General features: G+C 38.8%; 1 protein-coding gene across 1 annotated transcript in view; it reads left to right on the top strand.

The window, feature by feature from the left end:
• Nucleotides 1-14851, top strand: part of LOC310951568 (metabotropic glutamate receptor 4-like) — a 176411-nt gene extending 161560 nt beyond the window's left edge. The window contains exons 8-11 of the mRNA XM_083919858.1: nucleotides 2498-2634; nucleotides 5561-6496; nucleotides 11015-11261; nucleotides 14444-14851. Coding sequence (XP_083775984.1) covers nucleotides 2498-2634; nucleotides 5561-6496; nucleotides 11015-11261; nucleotides 14444-14493 — 1370 coding nt within the window. The 3' untranslated portion in view covers nucleotides 14494-14851. The remainder of the gene's footprint in view (nucleotides 1-2497; nucleotides 2635-5560; nucleotides 6497-11014; nucleotides 11262-14443) is intronic.
• The last annotated feature ends 2585 nt before the right edge of the window (nucleotides 14852-17436 follow it).

The raw sequence follows: 17436 nt of genomic DNA, 5'->3' as shown, positions 1-17436 counted from the left end.
CAACCAATTTCAGCTTTTCACTGCCGTGAAGATGAAGACAATTTCAAGGATCACAAACAATCAAGCTCAATTTCACAGCTATTGTCACTAGATTTGGTTTCTGTATTTTCATACCTACCGGTATAAAACCGTATTTGTGATTAAAAAAAAAAATAATTTGAATAACTTACTTATAGGGTAACCAATAGATAGAGAATGATTGCCATTCTTTCATAGGTTCTTGCTGGAGGACCCCATGACACATTTTGCCATGGCGGACACATCAGTGGGCTGAACGGAGATGATGTGTGGGTGGTGATAACAGTTGACTGAAGTCTTACACACAGCTGCGTCTGTGTTGACTGGTTCACCTGTATCATCAGGACTAAACCCAAATGACTGTAATAGCAGCAGAGGCATTTTCTGTTTGACTAGTCCTGTAACATTATCTACACCACTCAAATAAACTGGTATACCCAAGCCTAATTGTCAAAACTGCAAAGAGCAGCTAAATGTGAATCATGTTTATATATGTTGCAGTAGGGCTGGACCCAAAAACCAAAAGACATGTATTGCAGCACAGTGTTTCCATTTCAGCTCAGTGTGAGAGTCTTAAATGCGTTTTGTTGTCATTAACATTCGTGTTTCGCTCGTTTTCTCACACTGTGGCTGGGTACGCAGTGGGGAGCTGCAGTAGCGAATCAGCAGTCTAACTTGTTGCTCTGGCTACCAATATATTAGCTGCTCTGTTTCAACAATGTTAAGCTTAAAAAACTTGCATGCAGGCTGAAATTCAGTGTGGTGTCCTGACAAAAGGTATTCCGCTAGCGGCTAGACTAATTTTGTACAGTGTAATCACTGAAACACTGCAGCGCTACGCCATCAATCCCAGTCAAGAACGGAGCAACGTTGTAGTAGCAGCCTGATGTGTGTAGAGGTCTGTGTGGTTATACTGTAGCAGCCTGTTGTGTTGTAAGGTGATTTTCTGATGATGTATACTGAAGCTCTGAAGATCAAAATTTGGTATTCAGGAAAGCGTTACCAAACACTGCCCTGCACACTGCCCTGCACACTCTGTCAATATCCACAGTACTGTGTTCATTTAGCTCTCAAAGCATTAACAGAGTTTTACTCACAGTTATCAACCCACTTTACAGTGAAATTAACAGACAACTTACTGTGTAATTTTCAGTGCATTCGGGCAGAGCTGCAGCTGACGGCAGTAAATGCAGTTTTCCTAGATTGCATGGCTTTTATTCCTCAGAGTTATCTCCCGCAGTGTTTCCTCAAAAATCTGACCTGGTTATGAAACAAGTTTGTTCATATTTGCTGGCTGTGCATGAAACTTGAAATACATTTTTGCAAGTTAAGAGGTGAAACTAATCGATTAAGGCAATCAAATTAGGAGAAACATACATCCCACTCAATTCCCTGTATTGCTGAGATGGGCAAGAAAATTTTCATAATTGCACATGACCGCCTGCTGTTGTCTTAGACATGTCCTCTAGATAATGCAGCAGGATTATACTAATGCAATTAAATCCTATGGGTTTTGATGAGACCCTGACACATAAATCTGCAAAAGGGAGAAAATAAGGCAAAGCCAAACTCACAGGTGTCCAACTGTGACTCACAGGTTTAACCAATCAATGCAGTGAGCTATTCAAGGGAACAACACTCAAATAAATAATTATTTTTATACCTTAAACAAAGGAGAGTTTAATCAATACTTGTGGAACATGAACAACTCTCTCCCAAATGCTGGAAAACACTTTCTGGACATGATGCATATCGTTTTTCTGTTGCAGAAAAATGTGCTCTTGTTCCTTTGATGTAGCTCTAGAATAGAATGTACAGAATATCCAAATACTGTCTGTGGGCAATCGGAAACACATTTTCGCTGCAGGCAACTTTTTTCCCTCCAATTCAACGTGTTACAGAATTACAGGGATTGTGGCATTGCAATGAGGGAGAGAAAGCACATTTGGTAGGGGCAAATAGACAGAGATGAGGATGCTATTAATGGTCCTTTCCCCTGAGATGCTTTGTGGTGGGTTCTCATCACTATAATTGGGAATCCTCGTTCCCTCACACTATAATTTTATAACAAGTTGTGAAGCTGGAGAGGGGTTTGTGGGTTGGCAAAAAGGAAGCAAAAGGATGAGAGAGACCTCAAAGTGGTTATCAAAATCAGTGCTGTCATTCGTTAGCACTCTGAGCAGGGACCTTGAGAATAACGGCAATAAGCAGAATGAAGGAGTGTGAAATGATATGGGAACATGAACAGACAGCAGCCCTGGCCCTCCTCAAAGGACCAGGACAACGTGGCTGTCAACATCTATTTTGCTCCCATCATTAACACTACAACAGCATGAGCTTGGAGTCCCCTCGCAGCCTCATTTCATCTCAGAGCATTATGGGAACTGCTTGAGTTTTTACTGTATTGTTCAATGCTGGATTTCAGCTTTAAAATCTGCCATTTAAAACAATAACTTTTTTTTTTTTTTCCCATCCTCAGGAATTGCTGGCACCCCGGTGGTCTTCAATGTAAATGGAGATGCTCCTGGTCGCTATGAAATCTACCAATACCAGATGACAAATAACACCACAGAATATAAGATCATTGGCCACTGGACAGACCATCTCCACTTAGATGTATGGATATTTTTTAATATATCTTTAAATATGTCAGATCAGTTGTACACTTGACCTTTCTAATAATCTTCACCAGGTGGAAATATGAATGTGGTGACCATGAGTCCTGTAGAAAGTTAGTGAATACAGGAGTTTCCCTTCATCAATGAGTAGAAAAGTCATCATCTCAAAATATACATACTCATTTGAGCTTATTTTCTTCCAACAGCGTCAAAGCAGCCTGACATTTTCAGCAACTTTAATATTGCTACACATATTAGAGCTTCATTTATTAAACTTCTTATAACTTGTCACTGTTATCAAAGATTATGCTGAATGCATCTTGCTCATGATGAGTTTTATAGGGCAACAGTCGGCAGAATAATATTAATAATGCATCATCCTCTTCCTGCTTTGCCTCAGAATTTATAAACATACAAGCTAATGAACGCTGTAGGTCAATAGTGTGTTGTACAGTATTTCCACAACATTTCCTCTCAGAATTGCACCCATGCTAAAAGGTCTCAAGTGGAGTAAAACGCTATCTTATTGCATTAACCTTATTTTGACATTTGTCATTGCATGATACAGTAATACACCAGTACTTTCTTTAATATATACATATGCATGGAGCACAGAATCTGCAGTTTTGCATGTGTTTCCATCAAAATTGTTTTATTTTAAATGCCAACCTTTGTGAGGAACAAGGTGTATGCATCCTTTTGTTGTCAGGCATCATTTATGCATGAGCCCCTGGGCATTTTTATTTTGTTGACGCACATACTGTAGGTATGATATAATATGATTGTAGACATCAAGATTCTGAGTTACTGCTGCATACTGATGAAATTATCAGCCTCATCTGTGGAGATCTCCAAGGAAAATCAACTAGCCATATGGAGATTTTTTTTAAACACAAAACCAATCATCTAAATCATCCAGATGTGTATGTGAATAATTGAATATTCCCTATCCCTTTCCGCACCCTGTATTACTTTAATAAGGCCTCTTAAGCAATCTGCGTTGTACTAAAAATTAGTAACAAGAGTGCAACAGTACAGGCACATGATACCGCATTGTTGAGACTGCAGTACCACACAGACTCCATCTACTTATCCTTCCTCCAGTAAGTGCAGCATTCCTTGAAAGTAATTAAAAGCAAAGTTGTTTCATGTTGAGTTATACTTCGATGAGTTTACACAATGATGTCTTGATAAAAAAAAGACTGCAGCTTTCATGTTGTGAATATTCCATTTACAGTTTGTTCATTCAATCATGGCCTTCTGTGTGTGTGTAAACTAATCAACCAAGTGTTAATTGAACTGCGTCCTTATTCATTATGTAGCGGGGCGTGTATCTAACTAGTGTAACAATATCAGTGTTTCCCATACAAAGACCAATGTGGGGCGCTGCACCACGCAATCAACACTGAGCGCCACACATTGATTCTTGGTTTTTTGGGGGTTTTTTTCAACACAAATTTGAAATATAGATATGGTTCCATTAATTCATCTCCGCATAGCACTCTTTCTCCCTGTCATTCTTGTTCTCACAGACACACACGCACACGCACATGCACGCACGCAACAGTGCGGGGCAAGTTATTAGTTAATAGTTAGTTATAGTTAAGTTGTTACGTTTTAGTAAGTGTTTCATATTTCCTGACGCTGGTTTGTTTCTGTAAACAGCGCCTCTGCTAACAGAATTGTATTCATCATGTGTAGTTCTCTGTGCTCATGTAAACACCATATCCTGAATATGATCATAAGTCTCATAAACTAGATACATGACCATGTAAGCGCACTCATTTGTGAATGTACAGAGATCTCAGCTTCTGAAAATATAGATATAGAAATATAGATGTGCTGATATTCCTTAAAAAAACATGCAAATTCCTAACTACTGTAGGAACACAGGCAAAGCCTTAGTTTCTTTGTTTTTAATTCAATTATTGCTTTTGTTATTTACAAATATATATATGTGTTCGGTTGAACTTTTACAAAGAAAAGGAATTGTGCACTGTTTTGCATTTTACATCAGAAATATTCATTCTTAAATTTGAAAAAGAAAAGAGAAGAGAATAGCCGATATATTTTGTAGATTTTATCACTTTTTGTGAAAAACATTGTATTGTGAACTTAGTATCGTGAATGGAATCCAGTGGTGAGTTGAGTCAGTGTATCCTTACATCCCTACTGATCAGTCTTTTTAAACTGTGTTTAATAACAGGCTTCTGGTCCAGCTGCAGTATTGTTATCCTTGTTACTGATATTGTTGTCAGGGACCTGCCCTGGTTAAAGATTGTCCAAACAAACACAATAATAAAGCAAAAGAAAAGATCTGTCATTTCCGTCATGGTGCCAAAAATATATTTCAGTCAAATAAAAAGGTATTTCTGCAGATCAAAGGGACTGGGTGGCTCTAATGTGTCCAGCATAAATATATACAAGTATAGCCTAATAGATGTCTTATCACATAAATGTCAGCCCCATCATTCTATAAACTTCAAATGGGATCGTGATTATTCAGTTCCAAGAAACATTGAAGTTTTAAAAAAGACCTATCTTTGCTATACCCACAGACATATAGTTATATATATTTGCATATTATGATCCAGATAAAAGCAGTTCACATATCTGTTGTCAGAGTCTGTACAAGGGAGAGGTCAGAGCCCCCGCCGCTCAAAAAGTCACCGTACAGCCCTGCACCTAACATTGCTACCTGAAATAGTAAATTGTTTTTGCTATACTGACTCTTAAAGTGCTCTTTAATGCTGAATATGAGATTGTCAAAATGTGATAATACTGAGTGATTGTACCGCAATTTATTTTCCTTGCTTGGGGTTTCAGGGATATGGAAATATGAGTAAAACAATGTTAGTGTGTTAAGGTGGAATAAAGTGGTAATTACTGCAATTCTTTCTGCTTTTTTATACTTTTCCCTCCAGACCAATGAGATGCAGTGGCCTGGTGCAACACAAGAAGTCCCGTCCTCTATTTGTAGCCAACCCTGTCGTCCTGGGCAGCGCAAAAAGACAGTGAAGGGAATTCCATGTTGTTGGCATTGCGAGAATTGTGATGGTTATCAGTATCAGGCAGACACTTATACCTGCAAGATGTGCCGCTTTGATTTGCGGCCTAATGCAAACCACACTGGCTGCGATCCCATTCCCATTGTCAAGCTGGAGTGGAGCTCCCCATGGGCAGTCATCCCTGTCCTTATCGCTGTCCTGGGCATCATGGCTACTCTGTTTGTGGTCCTCACCTTTATACGCTACAATGACACACCCATTGTTAAGGCATCAGGTCGAGAACTGAGCTATGTGCTGCTGACGGGTATCTTCCTGTGCTATGCCACAACATTCCTCATGATCTCCACTCCTGATGTGGTTATATGCTCCCTGCGAAGGATTTTCCTTGGCCTGGGTATGAGTATAAGCTATGCAGCACTGCTTACCAAGACAAATCGGATCTACAGGATTTTTGAGCAGGGCAAGATGTCGGTCAGTGCCCCTCGTTTCATCTCCCCAGCCTCCCAGTTAGTCATCACATTCAGCCTGATATCAGTGCAGCTCCTTGGAGTGTGCATCTGGTTTGGTGTTGACCCATCACAAGCCATCATCGACTATGAGGATCAGCGCACAGCCAATCCTAAAATGGCCCGTGGTGTTCTGAAATGTGATATATCAGACCTCTCCCTCATCTGTCTGCTGGGTTATAGCATGCTGCTGATGGTGACCTGCACAGTTTACGCCATCAAGACCAGAGGGGTTCCCGAGACATTCAACGAGGCCAAGCCCATCGGCTTCACCATGTACACCACCTGCATTGTATGGCTTGCTTTCATCCCCATCTTCTTTGGGACCTCACAATCAGCAGAAAAGGTAAATATTCCATTTCACATGTGCTGGAAATACAAAATAACCAGGCAAGTTAAGCCATACTTTTACTAATAAATTGTTTTCAATGTGTAGACAGACGGCAATGCAGTCACTTTCACAGTGGCAGCAAGTCAATCAAATTCACTCTTGCATGTTGGATGTCAGTTTTCCATTCAGAGTAGTTTTATATTTTCTATGCAACTCATTGTGAAGAAAATGGCTACTCAAATTATGACTGTTGTATAGCATCAGCCTCTTGTGTTTGTGGATACTGCCACTATTCATCAGGAGATGATGGGCTTTGTGCTCCACTGTGGGGATTACAAGGCTTTAAGAGGCGTCATGTCAGGATAATTCATTCACCTCAAGTTTGCTTGGATATGTTTTCTTTAATTGTGTTTCTCTGTGCGTGTGTCTGATTCTGCTTCAATAAGTGGGAAGACTGAGTAGTCAATCATTGCACATTCAGGCACACAGAAACCGATAACGTGGGTTTCTGAAATCACATGAAATTACTGTGACTGTTGATGTTTCTTGACAGTTAAAAGTGCATCACAAATGACCTCTTACAAGTGCTTGTTTTGGGGTTGCTCAACACAGGAAACTGCCTAAACAATTCAAATATAGTGATTCTCGGACAAAGGCTGTGGGGAAAAGTGCCATTTGAGGGATGGACATCCTCTTTGTTCTACTCAGTTTGAAAAATACAGACGTTGTTAATCTGTATTATGAGGACCATTATCCAGTTACTCAAGTAAACTTTAATTCTTCCAAATGACTAATTGCACAATGGCAGCCTATTAAAGAGATGTTTTACCCATTATAATCCAGTTCTGTGTCATGACAATGTGGGCATTGTGTTCCGATGAGTGGTGTTTGGCCTGTCTCCATAGCGGAAGTCCAAGAGGAACGGGGCACTGGAGATGTGCCCAAATCCGCTGAATGACACAAATCACATCTTTTTCGCATCATCATTCCCTGACGAAATTTAGGCACATCTCCAATGCTCTGATCCTCTGAGACTTCAGCCAGTGAGACAGGCCAAATATCATTCATCTGAACATAATGCCCACATTGCCATGACACAGACCAAGTATCCCTTAAACAACAATGGATAAATATAACGGAAATTATAATATTAAATTCAACAGTCATCTGCACTTTTCTTCACATTGCTTTCAGTATCAGCCTGCCAAGTGACACGGAAAGAAAATGTCATCATCAGGAAGAGATCAGGAAGAGAGGATTGTTTCCGTTGCTCTCTGTGTGAAGTGTGCAATGCAGTAAATAGAAACCTAAAACTCTGCATTAACGAACACATGTGATAGAATCCATTAGGTCCTGTTTGCCAGATGTGTTGTAGATTTGGTTGAAGCTCTTAAGCAACAACAGGCAACAAGGTTGTTACCTATCGCAATGAGGTGACTTGACTTTTCTTTTCTTTTTTTGTACTTTGTTGCTGGTGGACTGTAGAATGTGTTGACAAGACAACATAGTATAAAGGAATATTCAGTCAACTTTTTCTTGGCATAGGGAAATTCAATTTAAGGTTATCAGGAGGCATGTAAACAGCTTTCCCCAGAGTTTACCGAAAACTAAGTTACTCCATGCATGTAAACACAGCCACAGAAACAAGCAGCCAACCTCGATTCTTCACTTGTATCTTTGCCACTGAAGAGCAGGCAGATAAACTGTTGAAATCATGGGGTTTTACAGGGGTTTTAATCCAATTTAATTGGTGCTTACACATATCGAAGACTTGTTATGCTGTTATGGTGAAGCTCATATTAATTTGAAAAAATACAGCCTGTAAGCTATAGAAGCACCGCAAACCATAAACTATTACAAGAAACATCCCATCAGAATTAAAAGTGGCCCTTTTTTCAGAGAACCAATTTATTTTTATTTCCCCAGATGGATTGTATCATGTTTATTCATTAAATACTGTCTTATATAGACCATTATACTGTATATTTATTTATAATTGGCTACTTCCGGCCCCTTGCTTGGATCGTACTGAATTTCTAAAAATGGCCTTCATTCATCTTCATCTCAATTACACAACTGATACGTTTCATGAATGTATCTTGCAGCGATATCGGGGCGACATAAACTGTATGCAGAAAGAGAAACATGTAAAAATAAAGCAAAGTACTCAAAATCACCTCTGTGGTAGTTCCAACCCAGTAGATAACTCCAGGATCACATTTTGGGGAAATTAGGTGAAAACAATACCAGTGTCGCTGTCACAGCTGGTAATGATGGTGTCATTCTAGTCAAGTGTCACAGTATACCATGACAGTATAACAGTGAGCAAGCATGCACAATACCAGAACCCTGAATCATTAATTTCATTATTTACACCCACATTTTTTTTATTCTGTGTTGCCAAAGGAAATAGCCTATAGGCAATCAAATATTTTACAAATATATTCACACACACACACACACACACACACACACACACACACACAGACACACAGACACAGACACACACACACACCGTTTTTAGAAAACCCAAAGCCAAAATATTTGGGTACATGAACTTGGAAGAGCTGTGGAAGTGTGTTCCTGTTTGCATGCTTTGTGTATAGGTAGAGACAGTTCTGGCAGCTGTCTGGACAAGGGATTTGATGCCTAATGACATAAAACACTTCATAATGGCTGAGCCTTCTGAGGTTCCTGTCCCTGGCCCTGTTTCTGCGGTGTACCGATGGAGCAGATTGGCAATCATATCGGCGTGTCAGGGAAAATTTATCTCACCAGGGCCAATGAAAGTGGACAAGGGTCTTGGCTCCCCTCACAGAGTGACTCCACTCTGTACTCCTGAGGGGTAGCAATATTGTTCCGAACTCACCACAGGCCACATGTAATCTTCTCAGGAGATTACAACATTCCCCCTCCTTCAGCAAGGAATGCTTGTATTGCAGTTTGATGGAATACAATGCCCTATCACTTCCATGTTTTTTTCTTAACTGACATGGCTTAAGGGAATTTCATTTGTGCAAGGCTTCTCTATAGGTTTTGTTTTTTATGACATCAACATATATCATTGTCATGCTATTTCATTTTCTTCCCCCCTCTTAAAACTGTTGCACTACAAAATAATGTTCAACCTATTATGTATACAAAAAGGATGCTACACAAATGCCATGTTGAAAATAACTTACTGTATATACAATACCTATCTTAATAAGATTAATACTAATGGACATTTACCTACAGCTTAGATGGTCATAGTGTTGCAAAGGTTTGTTATAATTCTGTAAGCATCTTGACATGTGAGGATAAATGCTGTACAAGTTGACATACAAGTAACATATGTCATGACCCCACGCTGGAAAACATAATTATAACTGTTGACATGCGAGTGATTCAGCACCCTGGAGACAATTCCCATGCCAAAGGACTCAGTCATTTGTGATGGCTGCAAATGTAATGTCAGACAAAACCTCAGGCAAATCTCTCTGAAGGATGTCTGCCAGCTGTGATTCTAGTGTACACTCTTTGCATTGTGTTCATCAACGTCAGAGGCCCTCAGCAATTTTAATCCAAGTGGCAACAGTTCTCTTCTTCCTCTGTTTTCTAACTTATGGTTTTAGGATCACTGAAAAACAACCCTTAAAATCAAATTAATTACTTTGGCGATTTTTTTTATATGTTTGTTAGTTGAAGTACACTATTAACCTGAAGAAATCAGGTTTTCATATTTCATATGCATGTGCCAATATCAAATATGATCTACCTATTATATTTTTTACAGCCTGGGCACTGACTCACCACATTCACTACATCAACAAATCAAAGATGGACTGTGTCTGAGCTCGGGGATGATTATCATATATGAAAAATCACTTGCAGGCACTTTTAATATGCTGTAGGATGTTTCTCTCCGCTCCATAGCTGTTGCCTGCGGCTATATATCTGCTACCCAGCTGAGAGCTGCAGCTGTCACTGGCTTCAGAAAGCACACAATCCTTATGTTTTTGTCTAAAACCTCTGGGTAAAAACATCTATACGCACACTACACAGACACCCAGCGACTTCCATTAGTTGTGTATCATAAATAAACAAACACAGCAATGAAAGCAGAGCTCAGGAGGGATGAACCCAGCACAAGAAAATAAGAGAATATGAATAGGGGGTACAATGCCATCACCATGTCTTATTGTGTGACACTGTGTGCTGTGCAAAATTAAGTTCTTCTACATATGAAGCTGTGATTTACATGAAAATATTATCCCGGCAGTCTGACCTTCAGGCAAGACTTTAAAAGCTTCATCCTATTGAAAGCAATATAATATTGGCCATCACATGCCCCAGAAACCATTATTTGACTTGCAGCTTTATCAGAGAGTGGGCTCTCAGTTTTAAAGATATCACTTAGAATTTCCTTGATTGACTATGCAGGCTATACAGTAAGTGTCCTCGGTTTAACTTGAGATTCTGTAACTTCAGTCAGTGTAGCATCAACAAATTATTCTGTTTGCTTCTGTTTTCGCTGTCTTTTCCATAATACAGATGTATATCCAGACCACAACCCTGACCATCTCCGTAAGCCTCAGTGCATCAGTCTCTCTGGGAATGCTCTACATGCCTAAGGTCTACGTGGTTCTCTTCCATCCAGAGCAGAACGTACCCAAGCGCAAGCGCAGCCTGAAGGCTGTGGTCACTGCAGCCACCATGTCCAACAAGTTCAACCCCAAGGGCGGCCTGAGGCCTAATGGAGAGGCCAAGTCTGAACTCTGTGAAAGTCTTGAAACACAAGGTTGGTATCTCGCCTGATGAAGCAATAAAGACAAAATAATTGATTTTATACTGATGCAATGAGCTGCTTCTCTTTAAGATCATACCACATATAGAATACACATGCCTACTTGAAAATAATCAACTCCTTTTATGTGAACGTAATTGATGCCAGTGTTATTTTACACTACAGCAGTTTGGGAAATTAGCAAGCCTTATGAGAGCATACAAGAAATATGGGTGCATAATAAAGTGATGCAATATTGTGGTATCTTTTTGAACATGAGCCATTTCAGAGGACATAAACAGAAGTGTGTGAATAATTGGAACCCATAGGAGTGGTTTCAACTTAACCTCTAGCTTGCAAAACTTTGGGGTTTTCCTAATTCCCCCTAATTTGACAATTTTACTAAGAAATGCAAGTTCAAACTACGGCTTATGGTCTACAGTTTATTAATACAATATACACGGCATATTGCTCTTCTTATATTAAGATCCATACATGCATTTTGAAATGGGTCCATTCCTACTTACTCTGACCACATTGGATTTGTGAATCAGGAGGTGTGACAAGGTGCCCGCACAAATATGATTGTGAAAGGGACTAGGGAGACAGCTATCGCACTGTTGGGGAAAAAACGGATATTTCAATCACCAAGATAATGTGTATGAGCTAGCTGTCACTGTGTTGGGGGCATGCTTAAATCCAATCATACAATCCCACATGTTAAAATAATAATAACAATAACTAAAAGTCCTGATTGTATACTTTGACAGGCTGAACTGTGTAGAATGATAGGACTAAAAAAAAGCCTGTGCCCACACTTGCATGAATGTATTTCTTCAATCTCAGAATGGAGTGGTTATGTTTCATCCTATTATAGAGCCCATGTATAGGTGCTGATTCTTACCCTCTGGTTTGAACTGTGAATCTAACAACTGCTCTTTGTGCTTATGTGTCAGACTGTGTTGAGGGAGGGGAGCCCTGTGAGGGACTTTAGACTCTAAGGTAACCTGATTAGACAATTGCCCTTTTATTATCTGTGACCACGTTTTTTCTTGTTCATTTCTGCCAATGTTCACGCCTGTGCCTGTCTATACTACGCACAAAGCATCCCGGCTAAAATACAGCACCCTGAATGATACAAGACAATAATCAAGCCCTCACAAATTCACCCTTGACCAACGTACATTAACTTGGGTAGACAATATTGGTGAGTGGTGCTGTAAAATGGCCAATCAGCATGGTAAAGCCTGTTAATGCGAGAAGATGACACCACTCTGCCTGAGTGCAGGAGACAAGCGATAGCCATGTGTTCCCTGTAATTTGTTTCCCAGTTGACAAAAGAAGGAATTTGCGGTAATGGGACAACAACAACAATAAGAGTGAACAGGAAAAGACAGATGAGTCTGCCAGCTCCAATTCTTTCTGGACCATCTATTCTTTATCTTGGCCTTGCAGCACATAAATATTCAAATAAGGTTCATTTATCAATGCTTCTCTTGGAGGAGATGCTTTGGATGAAATGGCGAGAATGCTGCCCCCATTCATACACCCAACATGGCACTGACAAATATACAGAAACATTTACCATTACATGTCTCTCCTCTACAGCACTTTTGCCCTCAACTCTGGCTTTCAGTTGTCTTCTGATTGGATTCATCCCCTCTGACATATTCAATCAGCCAAGACTGCTATGGGCAGATTGGCAGATTGGTAGTGTGATTACCACCACACCAAGCATGCTCCCTGAGGAAAGTTTTATTAAAGAAATGACACACGTACACGCTGACACTTGCACACAGACATGTGCGCAAAGGAGCATGACTGCACATGTATACACTGGTACTATATTGTATTAAAAAAATCATGTTTTACCAGTGGGTTGGGTTTATTATGGTCACTGTGGTCTGCCCTCTGGTCATCTGTCTTACAGGTTTTATTCACAGCTGATATAAAATTCCATGAAACATGAAAAGAATGTCAAAGAATAATGAGCACTATTATGAAACATTGATGACAACCCTTATAGTGCCAAGTCAGATCACATATTGTCTAATACGCTCTATAATTCAAAATGTTACTGTAATACACTGACTGCTGCATGCTTTGCTTGGTGCACAGAGAAATCTCAGGTCTTTGCATGTCGTAAAAGACTAGCATTTGAATGGTTACTCCGGGATTTAATACCAATGCTGTGGTCTTCTTGGTGGATCTATATGAAGCAATCTTAATTGATATGATTAAATTATATAATCAGCTGTGAGGAAAACATTATGACAGTTGTTTCCCTGATTTCATTAATGGCACTGTAATAGCAGGTACTTACATTCAATATGACACACATTGCCACAGCCTATTAGTCTGATTGCATCTGCATTTCTATCTTGACAAATCTGTTAAAATGTCTGCAATGTTACCATGTACATGAACAATGAATGATGTATTTACAACAATCAACAGGAGTTATTCCCCCTTAAAGCTAGGAAGTTGTGTTTAATCTATTTTGAGATGAAATGATTAGTTGATTAATTCATTAGTCGATGGGCAGAAAATCATTATAGTAATGAATTAATACATATAATTAATACATGATTTACTATAATACATTACTTATCAATGCTTTAATTAATATATAAATTATAGGACTATATCATATTAAGTATTTCCATAATCAATTCATCGTTTCAGTCATTTTTCCTGCAAAAATCCCAAATATTCTCTGGTTCAAGCTTCTCCATTGTGAGGATGTATCCTTCTTAGATCAAAGCAGATTGAATCTGTTTCAGGGTTGGTTGGGCGGAAACAAAAATAAATATGAAGATTTGATGAGGAATTGTGATGAACATTTTTTTTAATTTCAAAAGCTAATCAGTAATGAAAATAAATATTTAACATATTTCTTTATTTTGCATCACTAACCATTTATTTTTTTAATCAGCTTTGCAAGTGACACATTTCTATTTAAATGTAATACACTGACAGAGGAGATGTCATCCCTGTAAATACAGCTTTCACATCACAGCATCCTGCTATTATAATTGGTTCCACCTGCACTCATTTGATGGAGTCATCCATAAATAGAACTTCCCATCAATCTGGACTCCAACATGTGCTCTGACAGATTACCGTACCATGACTATTTAAATTCACCCATTGCATTTTTAACTCTTTCCTTCTTTCTCCTACACCTTCACTTACAGTGTTGGCTTCAAAGCAGACATACATAAGCTACAGTAACCATGCCATCTAAGCCAGAGACGAACAGTGGAAGAGGAGCCAGGGCCTGCCTGAGGAGAATATTCTGGGGAATACTGGAGTACCTCCAAGCGACTACAGCAGAGAGGAATGGGGTGGAAAGATGGGAATTTGTCACTCAATATATAGAAAGGCTGTCATATTTGTTAACGAATCAGGTAAAGGCTTGAATGCCAAATTTATGAGAAATTAGTAGATGTGGAGGGAGATGGGAGACGTAAGGGAGATTGGACAGTTAATTTCCCTCTTCCCACCCTTTCTAAAAAAAAAAGTGAGCGTTGAGCAGTGATGTTTCCAGATGCAGGCTGAGTGAACCACCTGGAGTCTACAGTACATTTTCCTTCAGAAGTGTAAAGCACACAATTTCAGTTCTCTCTGAGGCTGAATCGTTTCTCATTTCAACAAAAAACAGGGGGTTGGGAGGGGGAGGGGGAGTGTTCTGTTTTTGTTCAAGTCAAATGCAGTCTACAAGATAAAAAAATATATAAATATATAGTCATTTTTGTTTACTGTTATTATTGGGGTTGAAAGCTGGAGTAATCATCAAACTGCACATGCCTTACTACAGTACATTCAGTGTTCCTACATGAATTAACCATATCTGGAACATCTGGAAAAAAAAAAAGCAGTGGGTCATCCCAGTTTTTTTTTAGTTTTTTTAATGTTTCATAATAATGATGATGATAACGATGATGCCAACATCTTGGCAAACCTAGTGTACAGTCCCAGAGCATGCTTGTGGGAGCATCACGTGTACTGTGCTGTGTTGTCAACGTCTTTGGAATGCAACATTTGTCATGGTTGTCATTCACAGTGGAGATGTCATTTTGGACCATTACCCACTGGGTTACCCTCTGCTGATTCTAAAGAGTAATTTCAAACACAAAAGGAGCAAATTGCCATGATATACCTTCATGGTTTACACCACACTTCATTAATGTCAGCTAGACTTGTTGATTCATACATTAACATCCCAGATGTATTGGCCTTCATTTATCATGCGCTTGTTGAAGCCTTTTTAAACTCAAATCTTGTGTATTTCTATGTTTAAATCCTTTTTTTATAAGAGTGTCGTTAGAAAAACGGTATATTCTGTCCCTAAACACTTGATCATCATACCACATATATAACTGTTAGAACTTGATGGTACAATATGATAGATTACCAAGGACAGTATTATATGGGGACCTCCTATGATTTGTGAGAGATGCACTGTGTTATTTTTCTCTTTTCTGGGTCATGAATTTTGAGGCTACATCGCAAATGATTTATGAGAGTTTTAACAGTATTTTAGGTACAAAATTAGGCTCACGCAGCTACTCAGCATGAAGACCCATTTGAAGAAGGTATAAGTTCACTTCCATCAAACAGCATAAATGTTCACAGATAATTAAGTGGATGACATGCATAGGATTTCCTACAGAGTGTTTTACCTTTCAACAGCCCCAATATTATCTTTTTAAGACTAACACCATAGCTCCATATAAATGTTCCCCACAATCTAAGAGAACTATTTTTTTGGTAATCGTCACATTTTCACATAAATATATTAGTCACTTAATTTAGCCGAAGCAGACCTTTTTATTATGGTAAACCTATATTAAGTGGCAGGGTCGCTAACACAGTCATGTTGGGCCCACTGAGAATTAACACTGAAGTCCACAGCTCTGTGGATATTTAAGCTTCATTCATCTTTCCATGTTTACAGAGTTGATAATCACTGTTCATTCTGTCAAAGCATACATTACTTGGTTTCACAGTAATATCTGACAACCTCTCATTTTTAGATGAAAAGAGGATGTACAGCTGCTTGATAAATAAAGGCCAGTGCCTTCACTCTGTGCCTCATACCCATCAACTACTCCCCTTTCCATGAATCCTTCATGGTGTGGTTTGCATTGCATCCATTACCCTTCAAGTGTATTCTGTTCAAACATGAGGTAGAGAGAACTCAGTGTAAAATTTATAATTAAGTGTGTAATATCTTTTCATTTCTGTCTTCAGTCTCTAAAGTATTTGTCATAAACAGTAACTCTGGAATTTGTCTCATTAAATGTTATCCTCAGCAATGCAAAAATATGTATGTTGCATGTCAAAACTCATAATAAGTCATGTGAACAATTTGAGAGAAAGGTGTAATGTCCAGAAGGAAAACTACTGCAGAGGATAATAAATAACTAAAATTTTGGTTTAATCAATGATTCTCTCAGCTTCAACAAAAGTTTAGGGTGTTGCCGCAAATGTTGTTTTCTCATCAGTTGATAAAGTATTGTTTGTGGGATTGTTTGTGTTTGTGAATATGATAATTTACTGGTTTCTTTTGGCCACAACACGCCCTCCCTCCCCTTTATTTTTCTAAAACACTTTGTCTGTGTTACAAAATAGAATATGTAAGTGCTGACTGAAATTAAGTGGCAAGTTAATGTACGTTATTAAAATGGATTGATCATGTCTGCTTTATGTACTGAATTATATTGTTTCAAAAAAAGAAAGCTAAAAAGAATTACAGTGCCTGGATATTTATGAATAATCTATAGAAAAAAACAATGTGTAGAGCATGTTCATTTTTATACAAGATATTTCTAATAAAAGACTGTTTTGCTAATAAAGTGTCACTGCTATGTTTTGTATTGAATTGAAATATGCTAAAAAACCAAGCAAAGTATAGCCGTTTCCTCATATGAACTGCAGACAGTGTCATTGTTCACACATGTAACATACAAAGATGCGTTGTCACTTATTGGAAATACTCAAATTGGTTTTGGCGATAGGTGGCACCTAGGTAGGGCATGCAAGAGGCTGATTACACCGCCGTAACGTAGCCGGTTCATAATTTGGTCATAAACAACTGAGTATTTTGCCGTTCTTTGAATGTCTGGTAAAAGTTCCTGAATGTCATCATCTTTCCAGTTTTTCTTCACCCCTCTGTCATGCAGGC

Source organism: Echiichthys vipera, assembly GCF_963691815.1.
Source record: "Echiichthys vipera genome assembly, chromosome: 9".
Lineage (NCBI taxonomy): Eukaryota > Metazoa > Chordata > Actinopteri > Perciformes > Trachinidae > Echiichthys > Echiichthys vipera.
The sequence above is the reverse complement of the archived record's forward strand: the minus strand, read 5'-3'. Positions and strand labels throughout refer to the sequence as shown.